Source organism: Vanessa cardui, chromosome 1, assembly GCF_905220365.1.
Source record: "Vanessa cardui chromosome 1, ilVanCard2.1, whole genome shotgun sequence".
NCBI classification, from domain to species: Eukaryota; Metazoa; Arthropoda; class Insecta; order Lepidoptera; family Nymphalidae; genus Vanessa; species Vanessa cardui.
Window position 1 is genome coordinate 15,518,921 of NC_061123.1, and position 14,506 is coordinate 15,533,426.

The 14,506-nt window shown below is 31.9% G+C and overlaps 4 protein-coding genes across 6 annotated transcripts in view; 2 read left to right on the forward strand and 2 right to left on the reverse strand.

Moving 5' to 3' along the window:
- Positions 1–761: 761 nt before the first annotated feature.
- On the reverse strand, positions 762–3,636 carry LOC124530266 (NEDD8-conjugating enzyme UBE2F-like). The gene is made up of 3 exons (XM_047104341.1): positions 3,209–3,636; positions 2,956–3,117; positions 762–1,838 (listed from the first exon to the last, which is right to left on the reverse strand). The coding sequence occupies exons 1-3, from the start codon at positions 3,479–3,481 to the stop codon at positions 1,719–1,721; spliced, it is 555 nt and encodes a 184-aa protein (XP_046960297.1). The 5' UTR covers positions 3,482–3,636; the 3' UTR covers positions 762–1,718.
- Positions 3,637–3,859: 223 nt separating this feature from the next.
- LOC124530275 (vacuolar protein-sorting-associated protein 25) lies at positions 3,860–6,890 on the forward strand. Its single transcript, XM_047104353.1, has 3 exons — positions 3,860–4,090; positions 5,740–6,104; positions 6,666–6,890. The coding sequence occupies exons 1-3, from the start codon at positions 4,041–4,043 to the stop codon at positions 6,776–6,778; spliced, it is 528 nt and encodes a 175-aa protein (XP_046960309.1). The 5' UTR covers positions 3,860–4,040; the 3' UTR covers positions 6,779–6,890.
- On the forward strand, positions 4,097–5,400 carry LOC124530260 (inositol-pentakisphosphate 2-kinase). The gene has a single exon (XM_047104329.1). The coding sequence runs from the start codon at positions 4,146–4,148 to the stop codon at positions 5,340–5,342; it is 1,197 nt and encodes a 398-aa protein (XP_046960285.1). The 5' UTR covers positions 4,097–4,145; the 3' UTR covers positions 5,343–5,400.
- Positions 6,891–9,983: 3,093 nt separating the features above from the next.
- The window catches only part of LOC124543731 (solute carrier organic anion transporter family member 4A1), an 88,367-nt gene continuing 83,844 nt past the window's right edge, over positions 9,984–14,506 (reverse strand). For 2 of the 3 annotated variants that reach the window (XM_047122010.1, XM_047122018.1), the window contains 6 exons: positions 14,099–14,347; positions 13,739–13,946; positions 12,998–13,200; positions 12,544–12,688; positions 11,430–11,597; positions 9,984–11,252 (listed from right to left, as the gene is read on the reverse strand). In XM_047122010.1, the coding sequence (XP_046977966.1) occupies positions 11,012–11,252; positions 11,430–11,597; positions 12,544–12,688; positions 12,998–13,200; positions 13,739–13,946; positions 14,099–14,347 (1,214 nt within the window). In that variant the 3' untranslated portion in view covers positions 9,984–11,011. The remainder of the gene's footprint in view (positions 11,253–11,429; positions 11,598–12,543; positions 12,689–12,997; positions 13,201–13,738; positions 13,947–14,098; positions 14,348–14,506) is intronic. The other variant, XM_047122028.1, reaches the window with a different exon arrangement.

A 14,506-nucleotide genomic window follows, 5' to 3' on the forward strand; every position in this document is an offset into this window, starting at 1 on the left:
TATAGATCTGTTTATTGCTTTGTTTTCTCATTATATTAACAATCATACAAATTGATGCTTTATATGAATATAATTCAAATACATTTTATATTATACATACATCCTGTACATTATGATTTAATAAAATTATCGAATTGTTTTGAAAATAAAAAATAATTTAAAATATACAAAATATTTGATATCAATTCATTTGTTTGCTTTAATACAATATTTAAATAAATAAAATGAAATATAATTTCCGAAGAATTTATAAGAGGAAACAATTAAAAATTATTCAGATTCATAAAATTATAGTATGTACAGGCAAAGGGCCACCAGTTGACTCACTTGTGCCACCCTTTCGCCTTTTATACACTAAAACAGGAACATCGTAAATGCTCTGGAATTTGAGCGGATCTAATAAATACTATTTATTTCGACAACATTGACCCAAAATATTATTATGATAGTATAAGTTATTAGATATTATATTTTACAATTTTGTTATTACTCACACTCTATGTTGGCTGAAAGAAATTCTAGAAATAACATAAGCTTTCCTTAGTCAGTAGGATTTTGAATTACATTATTGATAAATAAATAATAAAATATTTGCGGACCGACAATAGTTACATTTTTAGAAAACAAAATTACCTTTGCGCTATTAGAATGGGCTTAAAAAACCTGCATATTATGTAATAAATTATCGGGGGAAAAAAATTCGGAAAACTAATAAATTACGCCTTAGAACTGCAGAATTTAAATAACTAAACTAGAAGTACTTTCTGTTGCCACCAGACTTCATACTTCCATTCATCAGACCCCAAAAATAAAAAGGTTACTTTGAGCCAGAAGGACAAGTATTTTTTAAACTGCGGAAAAACTTTCCGCCATGACACAAACTCTTTATCAAACATTGTTTTTTCAAGCCAAAACATATAGACGGCATATAAGAGTACACATGGCTCTGTGCAAGTGATAAGATGAAAGTTTTAAATTGTTTAGACTATGGCCCATATAATCTGTATATTTTCATGTTATACATTTAATTGTTACTATTATTATGTGGAGACTGTTACTAATTGAAACGTTTTTATGGGCATGAATTGTTTTAAACTATTAAATTTAGTAATATCCACCAGACAAATTAATATTCGTCGAAAATATAAATAAAACCAAAACACTTGCAGGGTTCTAAACAGCATTCCAATAGCGTAACTAAGCATTAACCATTATACTCCATTACAGTTCTTTATAAAAAATTATAATATCATCATCACCATAAATAATTATAACAATTAATTACGTTGATTTAAACACACATTTGCTTTAGATGCAAATTGAAAGAAATAGACAAATTAACTTGCAATACAGCAATGTTAATGGAAGTTTTCCCTATCTACAGTTATAATTGATTGAGCGAATTGCTTCAGATTTAATCTATCTCTGTTGCATAATATCATTGCTATGCTCTTGTACGAGTGAAACATTACATCAAACATTTAGATTTATAATTTACTTTATTAACTAGTCAGTTCTCGATGGAAATACAAAGAACACCAACAAATATTATGTACAGGTCAATAGTTATTATTTATAATTTTACATAGTTTAAAGTTATCACTGTTTTGGAGTATTAATTACACTATGCCTAACAATATACGTTAAAATCTGTGGATGTAGTAAGTCCTCTATAATAGCTAAAGATTGTTATTAACATTGACGGGGAAGAACATTTCTCATCTCTTGCCTTTCGACACTGCAATATACTCTACGACCTTCGATTGAAACTCGATTTTATTCACTTTGTACATTTCTGCCGCCTCTATGTTTAATGGATCTTCGAAATTTAATAAGTCCTGGAATAAGGATACAAATTAATTAATTATTATTAAATTAATTACAAAAGCATCTTGGGAAATATTTTTTTTATATAATTATGTTATATATCATTTCATATTCATTGTTTACACAGCAGAGTTTAAATGTGTAAAATATCTATTAAGCAATCATTAAGAAATTTAAACTTATGAGGTCACATAATATTGCTACATAGACAGTTTGACAGTTAGACATGTAACTACATAGACTCAAAACAATACATTTTTAACTTCTATCATTCATTTTTTTCAACAAAATTAACAAAACTGTCTTCTGTAACACTGGTTAACTGCAAACTTATGGGCCAGAGACTGCACTAATTGTAAATATGATCTGATTCATTATATAAAAAATACATTAATCATTTGTTGTAAATGGTTTACTGATAATAAAAACAAAGAAATAGTCACTTGAAGATATTTGATAAGAGTTCATTGTAGTTCTCTTAACATTTAATGCAATTTTAAGCCTTGCTAACAATCATACAAGGTATAGCAATCAGAGAAGGTATAAGGATAAACAAGCCTTAGATCTACACCTTTCATGTTATTTCGTATAGCACAGCTAAATTGTACATTACTAACAGTTATGGTATAGATGATTTCTATTTTTAAATCAATCCTATTTCACTTTAATTTCAAAATTGTAGTACCAATAACAGCTTTGTTCACATTAAAAATATATTTTTTGCAAAACCCTAATGAGTATCGAAGATTGTTCTTGAGAGTTTGCTCTTGACTAATGATTTATATATACTTACGGTTGTAATATACAGTGTCTTTCGTGTCTCTAAGAACTCAATCACTCACCCTTAACATTAATCATTGACTTTTATTGACCTGTTTTTTAAATTACTATACAGGGTCAATGGCATCTAACTAGTATCTTGTCTCAGATATTACAGTATATGTTTAAGTATAGTAGAGGCTAATGAAATATAGCACTAGATAAGACATATCAAAAACAAATTATAATGTCAATGACATTGCCATAAATTTTTCCTATCTCCACAAAGATCATAATCTTACTGAGCTGGCTAGCTGCTAAATCAAATATTCAGCAACATAATAAGTATTTACTTAATATTATACTTACAGTAAATAATGAATTGAGACCCCATACAACATCCTTGAGCCGTCTCGTTGGTGCCCAGCCATGTTCATCTATAGAGGTTTGACGAAGTAATGATAAACATATTTCTCCATCCAAATTAATATTTGGATGCCACAATCTAGTCAAACATTTTACTTTTGGTGGCTGAAAAATACATACAAAATTATATGAAAGAAAATTATATTTTAGATTCTTATCAAAGTGAAAAAGAATTGTGTTAAATTGTAAAACTTACAGCCATATTATAATCTTCTGTAACAAATACACTAAATTTAAATTTGCCTCCAGACCAATATCCCTCATCAGGGGCTACAGTTAAAATAAATTCGTTTAAAACATTAGGATCCTCAAAATTTACAGAACACGTTGCAGGAAGATTCTCGTTCATTTCTTGCACTTCTTTCACCAATAACTTGTCCCTAACCGATATTCTTTTTATAGGTTCAATTTTAACCCCGTTGGTCGTCTCCGTATGTTCTTTTTTTAACTTTCTATTAAGCGTTATCATTGTATGCTAACTAAATATTCTTAAAAATAATAAAATGGTTCGTGTCTTTAAAACATAAATAACACTAAACTGACTAGTTTTCAGAATTATTGCAGCAAGAAACTAAAGTTGTACCAAAAATTTTTTAGCTGTCAAAACAAATCGCCCTGCTCTGCAATCAGTTGGACAGAGTACAGACTCAAAATAAAATTATCTAGATAGAATACATCTGTTTTATTTTCAGTGTTTATAAATATGCATATTTCGTGTTAAATTTATCTTAACTTATTCAAATTAGTCTACGCGCTTTTTAAATAAATAATCAAATTTTTAAATAAGTATATAGATAGATATTTAAAGATAGTTTTATATCTTTGTTTGTTTACATTTTGACATGACATACATTAATTATGTATTGGTTAATTTGTCAAGTGAATCATTTTCTTGAAATTTGTATGTATTTGTAACATTAATTATAAAAAGGAATGAAAAACACTTAAACAGTGATTTCATTCGACGGAACAAAATACTTATTTTGTTTTTAGATATAATAACATAAAGCTAGTAACTTTTACAAGTAATGGCAGAAATATCGTGGCCCTGGCAGTATAACTTTCCGCCTTTCTTTACGTAAGTAAACTAATTTCTTGTAAATATATCATAAGAAATATCATTTTAATTCACAATGAGTGTATTTGGTAAAGCGGTGAAATATTTAAACGAGGGAAATGTTCACGTCGTTATATGCATTTTAAATACAGACTATGTCATAAGACTTATCAAAGAAGATGGGAAGACGGTAAAAGATATGGAAATTATTCGCAATTCTGTGAGTTTCGTAAATCTTGTTATGATACCTTTATTATTTGGTTACTATCAGTACAAAGAAGAAATTATTAAATTGTCTTCAGAAGATATATTGAGACTTTCCGAAAGCCTATTCAATGTTCGACCGAAACATAGACGGGTAAAATCGACCTTTAGTCAAATTGCGATTAAAGCGCCCAATTTGACAATAATATCATACAACAGTGAAAACTATTGCTTAGAAATTAAGCCAAAAGAAGGTTTTTTGGCAAGTAATTTTAATAAATACTCAAAATGTTACTATTGTTTAAAGCAAGTTTTAAAATTACAAGAAAATGAAGTTGAAAACATAAGTGGCTATTGTCCTTTAGACCTATTTTCCGGAGAAAGAAAAAGAATGAGGAAAGCAATATTGAACTTGATTAAAAATCCACAAAATAACTTAAAGCTATTCAAAGATGGAAACATTGTTTATAATGAAACATCTAATGTGAATAATTTTGAAATGTTATTAAGAAATATAGCCCCTTATAATTCCTTGAATGTATTTTTGGATTTAATAATAAAAATATTATTGAGCGATGGAATTTCTGATATTGTTATTAAAGAATCAAGTGAAGAAATTGACATAAATCATAATACTGAGAAATGTAATAATGATAGACACAAACTCCCTGCTAACTGTTTTCTAAATCAACTACTAACTTTGCAAAAATTGTCTGAAAACATAGACTTAGATTCAGCAACAAAAAATGATGATTTTCAATATGTTTTCAAATTATTGAATGATATGAGGGAGTTAAATATTAACTTAATAAATATGGATGATCGGAAAAAGTTCTTAGAAACAATGGATCCGCTTTACTTAGCCATGATATCTGCTGTAGCTAAAGATTGCTCTATTATGATATGTATGTCACCTCAAACTCATGACTTATACCCATCTATAACAATTAACAATAAAAGTTTGTCATATAAAATATCTGTAACTGATTTGGAACCAAAATCAATAAAGTCACTGACCAAAAGAAAAACTACTGAAAAAAAGCTTATAGAATTATATGAAAAAAAGTAGTGTGTAAGTATATTTTAAACAAAAAGTAACTTATAAAAACAATATGAAGCATGTTCTTTGAACTTTTTGTTACATTTTTATTTATTGTAATGATTGAATAAACAATTTGCTATCGAAAATCTACATATATGAAATGGTTATTTGTTTTACAACTTTTGCTCAATTTTGACATTTTTGTATAAAAATACTGATCATGAAATATTGTTTGAGTTTATTCACATTTAGAATTAAAAATAAATTCTACCAAATATTATAATTATTATGATTTAATTATTTACATAAAATAGTAATTTGTAACTGTACAGTAAATAAATTGAATTATAACAACTCGACCAAAACTTTTCCTTGTTAACAACATAGTATTTATATGTATATTTTCTTCTTTAAATTGTTCCAGAATTCAACCACATTCAGAAACCAGATCAAAGCAGTTAGAAGCTTGGCAGCAATTGATAGCAGAATATTTAAAAGTCACAAAGCAATCAACAGTGGACATTAGAGAAACACAAAACAGCCCCTTATTTAACAATGCCTCCATTAATAGAAAACTGTCCTCAGAGTCTCTATTGACTATTCTAGAAGACATGGCAAAATCAGGCAAAGCTGCGCCAGTAGATAAAAGTAAAAATGTCTGGGAAGTGTATTGGCATTCTTTAGATGAATGGGGTAATATGATATATAACTGGGCAAGCTCTAATGGCTTAAATAATTCTGTGTGTACCCTATTCGAGTTGCGGGAAGGTGACAATACTGTTGATGAAGGTATGTGTTATATTATATATGAGTTTCTACCTAGAGTAGGTTAGAGATAATTTGTTTGGTTTATATTTTTATTTCATATTCATAACTTTTGCAGTTTATATATATGTGAATATATATGACTACTATGGCTGGTAGTTGTAAATATGTTGATTATCTCACCTTTTGCAATATGAAATATAACAGTCATTCTTAAGAAAATTGTTAGGCATAGAGTTGTTTGTTTAAACAAAAGATAAAGCCACAACTTTATAAATGAATATAGATATGAATTGAATGAGCTGTGAAAGTCCAGTAGCATGAACTAACTCAGATTTATGGAGTCATTGATGTTTCTCAAATAATTTTTATTTATAAATATTTCATGCTCGTTTTTCAAGTAAAGCTGCATGAGTTAAGAGATATTCTGCTAATTCTGTACTTGTGTGCCTGATGGTAAATGGTCACCACCAATTGTAAGAAATATACTCTGATTGCTAATGCAGTGTAGCCATTAAATTACACTGATCACCAATCGGTCAGTTACTGCCTGTAACAAATAGGTCTGTAATATTTACTTTTCAGAATTTCATGGACTGGATATGAATATTTTAGTTAAAGCATTGAAAACACTTGAAGTGAAGGGCAAGTGTGAACTGATGGAATTCGATGAGAGTCAAGGTGTCAAGTTTTTCTGAACTGTCTGTGAGATTGTTGAGTCCATAGAACATTTATATATTAAATGTTGAACGCATTTTGTTAAGTTATAACTATTTTGTAATGTTGGAATATATTGCTTGATATTTAATACATTGTTGTTTTTTTTGTACAAATCCTATCAAAATAAAGCGCAAATTCGATGCCAATCTATTAACACTGCCTTGTTACCTTGAATAGAACCAAATAAAATTGGCGTCACGGAACGACATTCAGATATGAAAATCGAAATTAAGGATTACTATAACCTAATAGATAGTATGGGGCAAAATGAAGGCGCGACGTGTTTCCTACATGTGTAAGTGGAAGAAGAGGTTTGTGAGACTCGCTCGCTGGAACAAAACACCGAAATACCCACTAAGAAACCAGCGGTATCCTTTCTGTCGTTTCAGCGGGCGCCACGGGATCGCTTTCGCATGCTACCGTGACGATACATAAAGCGTCTGGCTATACGAAATAAGGAACTAAAACGTGTCTATTCACACAGGCCTGCGCTGTGATATCTCCTGCAAAGTTTGCCAATATTTTCTTATGACACAGGTTAGCGGAATAGACCACTTGATGGTACGTGGTCACCACTGACTATAGGTATTGGTGCCTTAACAAACAGTCATTTCTGACATCACCAATGATTCTTAGGGTTGGCGCCTTGAGAACTAAGATGTTATATCCTTTGGGCAAGCAGTTACAGTGATTAACCCTTCAGTATACATAAAAGGGTAAATATGTCGAATCAGGGCTGCAGCCCAAAAGTGATCCCAATTATTGGTGTCCCATGTAAATTTATTTAGGAATGCCATGGAACCCTATAAAAAAGCCCATATTTTTTTTTTTTGCAAATCGGTATATGTGACGAATAAGGGCTGCAGCCCAAATGTGGTCCAAAATTTTTATAAAAGTTCTAAACGTAAGTAAATATTCTTCACTAAAAGATAAGGATCGTAAAACAAAAGTTATTATTTAATTTTTTTTAATTCCAATCAAGTCAATACGTGTAAAATTGTACAATTTCAAAATTGACCTTAATGTAATAATTTATAACTACAGGTACACATATATTACACACTGTACTGAAAATACGAGTAAAGAATTTCAAACTTTACAATGTTTGTAAACAAATTAAATATCAATACATTGGAAATTGTATTTTAACATGTTTTAATTTAAACGTTGTAACAAGCATATATTTGAGTAGGTACATAATTACACGAAAGAGTATTGATGTAAATTACAAATTATTTTCAAGCTAAAGAATAAGACATAGTTTGTATATTAGTAGATATAGTCTAAAACTGTTCTGATCCCTATAGTGTATCTAATTTTAATAAATCGAAATTTTAATTAAATTAATATTATTTACACAAGAAATATTTCTAAAACACAACTACATGAAATAAAAATTTACTCTTTAAAAATAAATCATAATATTTATACTTAATCTGTAGGCCCTACAGATATTAAAAGCCAAATTTAAAATTACCTTTTTTATTTAGAAGATGGCTTGTCGCATTGATGTCACGATGGGATTAATAGATGCAAAATATTAAACTTTGAATATTATCAACGTTCCTTTGATTCCTATGCTTAATTATGAAATGTTTTCATATGAAAATCGATTTTCATTTTTTTTTGAAGTAATAATTGTGCCATTAGCCATATCGGGGTGTCAATGTGACATATATTTTTTTTATTGATATATATTTTTTGTTTAAGTATTCTCGCAAATAGATAAACCTTGCACAAGACGCATAAACTATATTTACTTATAACATGTAGATAGTACAATTTAAGAGTAAGAAAGACCGGCTCTTTTACATCTCTTAAAACCACAAACATCTTTTCTCATTTTGTATTCCCACATACGTTATAGAATACGAACAAAGCATTATAATCTAAACCAATACGAAATATATACATTGTAATTTATCAAATGTAAATATGTAATGATTTAAATTTTCGCCATTATAACTCGAGCCACTTCGATTTACATGTAAAGGTGATGTAAAGTTGAAATTATCTTATAAATAGTTAGATATGAAAGACATTTTACGCAAAAAATATATACCTGATCATCCGTCTCTTTAGCTGTCTTTTTTTGGATATAGGTACATTGTGCGGTATTCTATGCCTAACAGTTTTGCAATATAAATAAACTACAATAAATACATTTTGCCCATAAACTCTACTACTATATATTCGTAACAATTCAATTCAACTGCTAAAAAACCCAATTAAACTGTCAATTAACTCCGATCGAAAATGGCTCGACGTAGTTTTTTTTAAATTATAATGAAAGATTATACGCAATGATTACAGTTCCTAAGCCTATTAAACCTCAAAGTGCAAATCTTTATATTATTAAAAATAATAACAAAAGCGTTATTTCTAGTTAAAACTAAGCGAACAATCAGTCTTTATTTATATAAAAAATAACAAATAATTTAGATGTTGGTACAGTGTACTTAAGTATATTAGAAAAAAATATTGGTAAAATTGTGCTTATTATTGTACTATATATTTTACAAATTCTATTACTAGTACATTAGTATAATGGTTTATGGTCCATTCTAATTTTTAAAAATGTAGATAATGTGGTTTACCTACCTCACCCTACTTTCACTTTTTAATTATTGATTAGTAAGTATGATAATAATTAATCGTGTTTTAAAACTTTACTACGGCATGACAAAAAAGAATTATAAAAGAAAAACTCATGAAAATACTTATTAAGTAGGTGAAGTCTAATTTTGTGATGTATTAAAATAATTACATTTTTGTTGTGTTTAAAATTTTACTTGTATACAAAAACAAAATGGCTGTTTTACTGACATATACATTTATTTAATGTCAGGTTCTTAGGAGCTCCCTCAACCTGGTGTGGAAAGTTAATATTGATTTTTTTTATAAATCGAGTTTAATATTCGATTTAAAAAGAAAAAAAAAAATCGTTTGTTGTTTTTTATTTTTAATAAATGTAAAATAATTTTTACCTTCAGTTGTTTAGAAATTTAGTTTTTTAACTTAATTAATCGTTTGTCAACAGAACTTCAATGCTGAATGTATAATATATTTGACCGATGTAATTAAAAAAATATCCCCTCACAATATACCCACACCAGATTAAGAGAGCTGTACAGGAGCTGCTTTATATGAAGAAAATAATATATTGATAAATATACAAATATACATACGTGTTCTATTTTAAAGCGTTACTTGAATACGAGGTTACCAAAGTAATGTATTATATTATCCTTTTGAGTTCAAACATCGATATCAACTATTAAATTATATACAATTTTTATACAAGTAATAGTTATTCTTTAATCAAGGAATTGATCGATTATGATTAAACCTAACTCGCGCGGTTTAATTTGAGTTGATAAACAGTTCTTACTCAACACAAAATTGTAAACAAAAAAAAAACAATATTTATATCCTCCGAAGTTGAAACAGTCATGTTCCGACCTGTGTGAACTTTGCTTTATACGTTCGGGAATCGAAAACTTTGTTTATAAGTCGTAAATGAAATAAATATGTAAATACAAGATACGATATATATTATACAATTGTAAAACTACCACATCACAGATACCTATGTAACAATAAATTAATACTAACTCTAAATCTAAGTGAAATTGAAAACAATTCAGTTTCAATGTTGGTTATAAATAATTACAGAGACTATTTAGATATATTATCTACCTACACATATATTTATTTAGTCTGTAAAAACTGTGAAGTTTCGATGCTGGGTTGTGGAATCATTAAACTTTTGGTTCTTATAACTCTTTGGAATGTCCAAGTGTTCATAAAATAGTACAATAAAAAACGTTCACACTAAATTACATATATCCTATAGTGATTTTGTAATTATTCCCAAAGATTTCAAGATCAGAGTCATTATGAAAATCATGAATGCATTTGAATATAACGATGAAAAATCAATATATCACAACCGTTACCGATTTGTTTTGTGAATTGAACAATCAATTTCGATTAAATTGTGTTTGCATTATCGATTTTGGATAACAATCTGAGTCTCGCAGTATTCAGCAGCAGCAGTAGGGAGAATGATCAGTCGCAGTGTTCTCGTTTCTCAGAGTGACACAGTTCCAAAACCATCAACAAGGTCAGACCACGCCGCCTCATTCAATATCACCGACACTTCAAACTATGGGTCACAACGCACTCGGACTAAATTAAACGTGACACATTCACAAATGGTCACTACACTCGAGTGCCGCGTTGCAGTAACCGTTACTTCTGTCCAGAGTACCGTTGGCTATGGTGGTGACCGTCGGCAGGCTGCCGTTGGTCTTGTCGCGCGGCGGCGCGTCGGCGGCGGGCGCGACGGCGTTCTCGCTCTTGCCGCCGGGCGGCCGGTAGAACCACCACGCGAAGAAGAAGAAAAGCAGCGAGCACAACTTACCAACTAGAGCGAGTGCTAGCATGTACCTGGGAAGGAGACATATCTGTATGACACGAGGACGAGAGGTGTCGCGGGGAGTCGGTCGGGTGAAGAGGAGGGGGGGGGGGGTACCTGCTCATGGAGACACATCTGTATGACACGAGGACGAGCGGCGTCGCGGGGAGGCGGTTGGGTGACGGGGTTTGGGGGGGGGGGGGGGGTACCTGCTCATGTGCACGTTGTCGTAGAGCGCGCAGGCGCCGGCGGCCCACAGGCGGCACGCGCGGTCGATGAGGAAGCCGAAAAGCAGCGGCGCGGGGATGGTGCCCAGCAGCCGCACCACGATCCACTGCAGCCCCAGCGCGAACGAGCGCTGCTCCTCGCGCACGCACCTGCCGGCACACATACATCCACTCGTCATTGATATTACCTTTTGATACTATAGTAAAGGCATTAGTAATGATCGAAATAATCTTTTATAGTCTATTCCAATGGGAAGAAGAGAAAAGGTAAATAAACAACTTTGACCTTGAATTGATATGTCATTTGCGTTCGACTAGTGAGGTGAAAATAATTGAATGAATGGGTAATTAATGCTAAAGAACGATATATTTTTTTTGATTTTAAAAGTAATTTTCCGTTTAAACAAAGTCAGGTCGTAATAAAAACTTCAGAGAATTCCGAATATGCATCCGTGCACATGATACGAAAGATGAGAGACGAATGTCTTTCTTAACATTGTATTATTTTCAAAACTATAAAATTGCTATGCACAAAACTGATCTACATTTCGAGATAAGACATTATTTTTAAGTAAAATAATTCTTTTAACATTTTTGGTAAAAATATTATTTTTATGTAAAAACCTTACTGTATAAAAATAACTTTTTTATCTATCGTTAGGTAACTTTTTAAGTTTCTAATAAATAATTCATATTATATATTACAACCAATTAAATAAATATGTTTAAAAAAAAATAATGAATTTTAAAACTAAAATAATATATTTTTTATCTGTATAAATTCATTCGTCTACATTCGTTTAGCGCACATGCCTAGTTGAGGCCTCTATTTTTAATGTTCGTCATCGAGAAATGGCGTCTTGAATGTCGACAAAACTGTTTTCGTTACTTTGGAAGTGAAATTAAAGTGGATCTATGTAGTTTAGTGAAATATTGTTGTATTACAAATGAAGATATATTTATCAAGAACTGTTTGTAGTTAATCTTATAGTGGAATTATCAACAAAACACTTGTGATATTGAAAAATACGGTATGTTTTGAATGTTTCCTTTTGTCATTGGAATGGACTATAAATAGGTTCGTGTGCGTGTTTACCTTAAGGTGGCGGAGAGTGCGGGCATGGTCGCGACGAACGTGAACAGCATGAGGCAGAACGACAGGAATACGAAGAGCCAGAGATAGGGACACTCGGAGCTGCAGGTGCTGTTTATGGCTTCGTACGGTATCGAGGTGTTCGTTTCTGAAACGAGGGTCACACGGTTTTAAACGAATCTTTCAATTTATTAAATCAACATCACATCACAATAACATGTGAAATGAAATATTTACTAGGTACTGATGATGAATTTTAGTTAATTATATTAAGATACACATTAATTTAATTAAGATACACTATACGTAAAAAAGAATGTTTTAAAAATAATCTAAACAGTAGTCTTAAAATATCAGGTTACGTATGCTTCGTTGACTTACGTATCCACTACCTGAAACTCGGCATCGAATGAAGCACGAAATCTCTTCGAGAAGACTCAAAGGTAAGTCTCGGTACCTGCGTCGTAGTAGAGCGGCAGCGGCGCGACGGGCGCCACGCAGGCGCAGCGCTGGTACAGCGTGTGCGCGCCGCGGGCCAGCGCGCGCGCGCAGCCGGCGCGGCACGGCGACGCGTAGGCGCGCGCGTCGGCGCCGCACACGGCCGCCGCGCGCGCGCCGCACGCGCACCCCGCGTTGCACTCCGCCGCCAGACGGTCGCCGCTGCGGGAGCGCATCGTCAACTACCGCCTTACATTCGAACCCGTTACCCGCTTCTTATTACACCGCTGTACTTTTCGCCGTAAATCGGATCGTACACTTGTACAAGTCGATGAATGTATTGAGAATGTATGAGCCGTCTAATAAACAATGGCATTGGGTCTTACAAAGTGACTTATCGATAAATAGGTCTTTATTAATGTTTATTGGCTATATAGTTTTTTGTTCTTTTTTCGTATGTGTGTCAAACGAGTTTACTTCTATTTAGAATGGTCTCGAATAAGTTAGTACGACAATAAAATCCTTTGACATCGTTAGGTACATTTTGTTTCCTTTTCCACATTAATCTATCAGAGTGTAGGTTTTGCTGATTCGGCTACAATTTCTATCAATACTTAATATAGCTTTTTTAGCGCTGGTTAAAATATGATTTGATTTAAAATAAGTTTGTTTATTTTTTGATATTTTGCGGCTTCTAAATTGCTATTGAATGATCTCTCTACAATTTATATAAAGTATGTGTAACTGAAATTATTCTTACCCTGAAACGCTCGGACTGTTGTATGGTATGGTGACACCGGCAAACGGATAGTTATCACAGCTGAGTACGAATGAAAATGAAAAAACTACAGCCAGTAATGTAGCGACCACGCATAACTTGATGATGCCCGCACACGTCAATCTCCAACGCTTTACCAGCCAGCCTCCGAGAAAAGTCCCGCCTCCCCCCGCCGGCACTGTTATGACACCTGGCGAAAACAAGTTCTATAGCATTGCAAACATAAATTAACTAATGTTTCCAATAACCAGTACATTAAAGATTGTTTTATTCCAAAGGACTAGACCGTTTTAACTACACTAATATATAATTGTTGTGGTATAATGTATTATTTTCACTTACCCAATAACATTGCAGCTTGCGATGCATTCACAGCAAATTGATTTTCAATTAGTTTAGGTAGGAACGCCGCGAAACCTGATATAAGCATCCCTTCGCTCGCTCCAGCGAGATTCAAAAACATAAATGTAGGATTTTTAAACAGCGCTGCAGTCGCTTTCGGTAGTTCACGTAGAGCGCTGAAAGCTGCTGTTTTTGTAGCTGCACCTTCGTGTGCTTCAGATATTTTCGACGCTCGTATTTCAGCAGCACCTACAGAAAAAAATAATCAATATGCATTTTTAGCGTAGTTAATATTTGCAGCATCATTTTTATTATCGTTATGTACAGTCGGGGTAAGAAAAGTTCGTCATCTAAAGATCTATTTTTGTGTGCTCAGTATAAGCGATAATCTGCTTTACCGATTGAAAA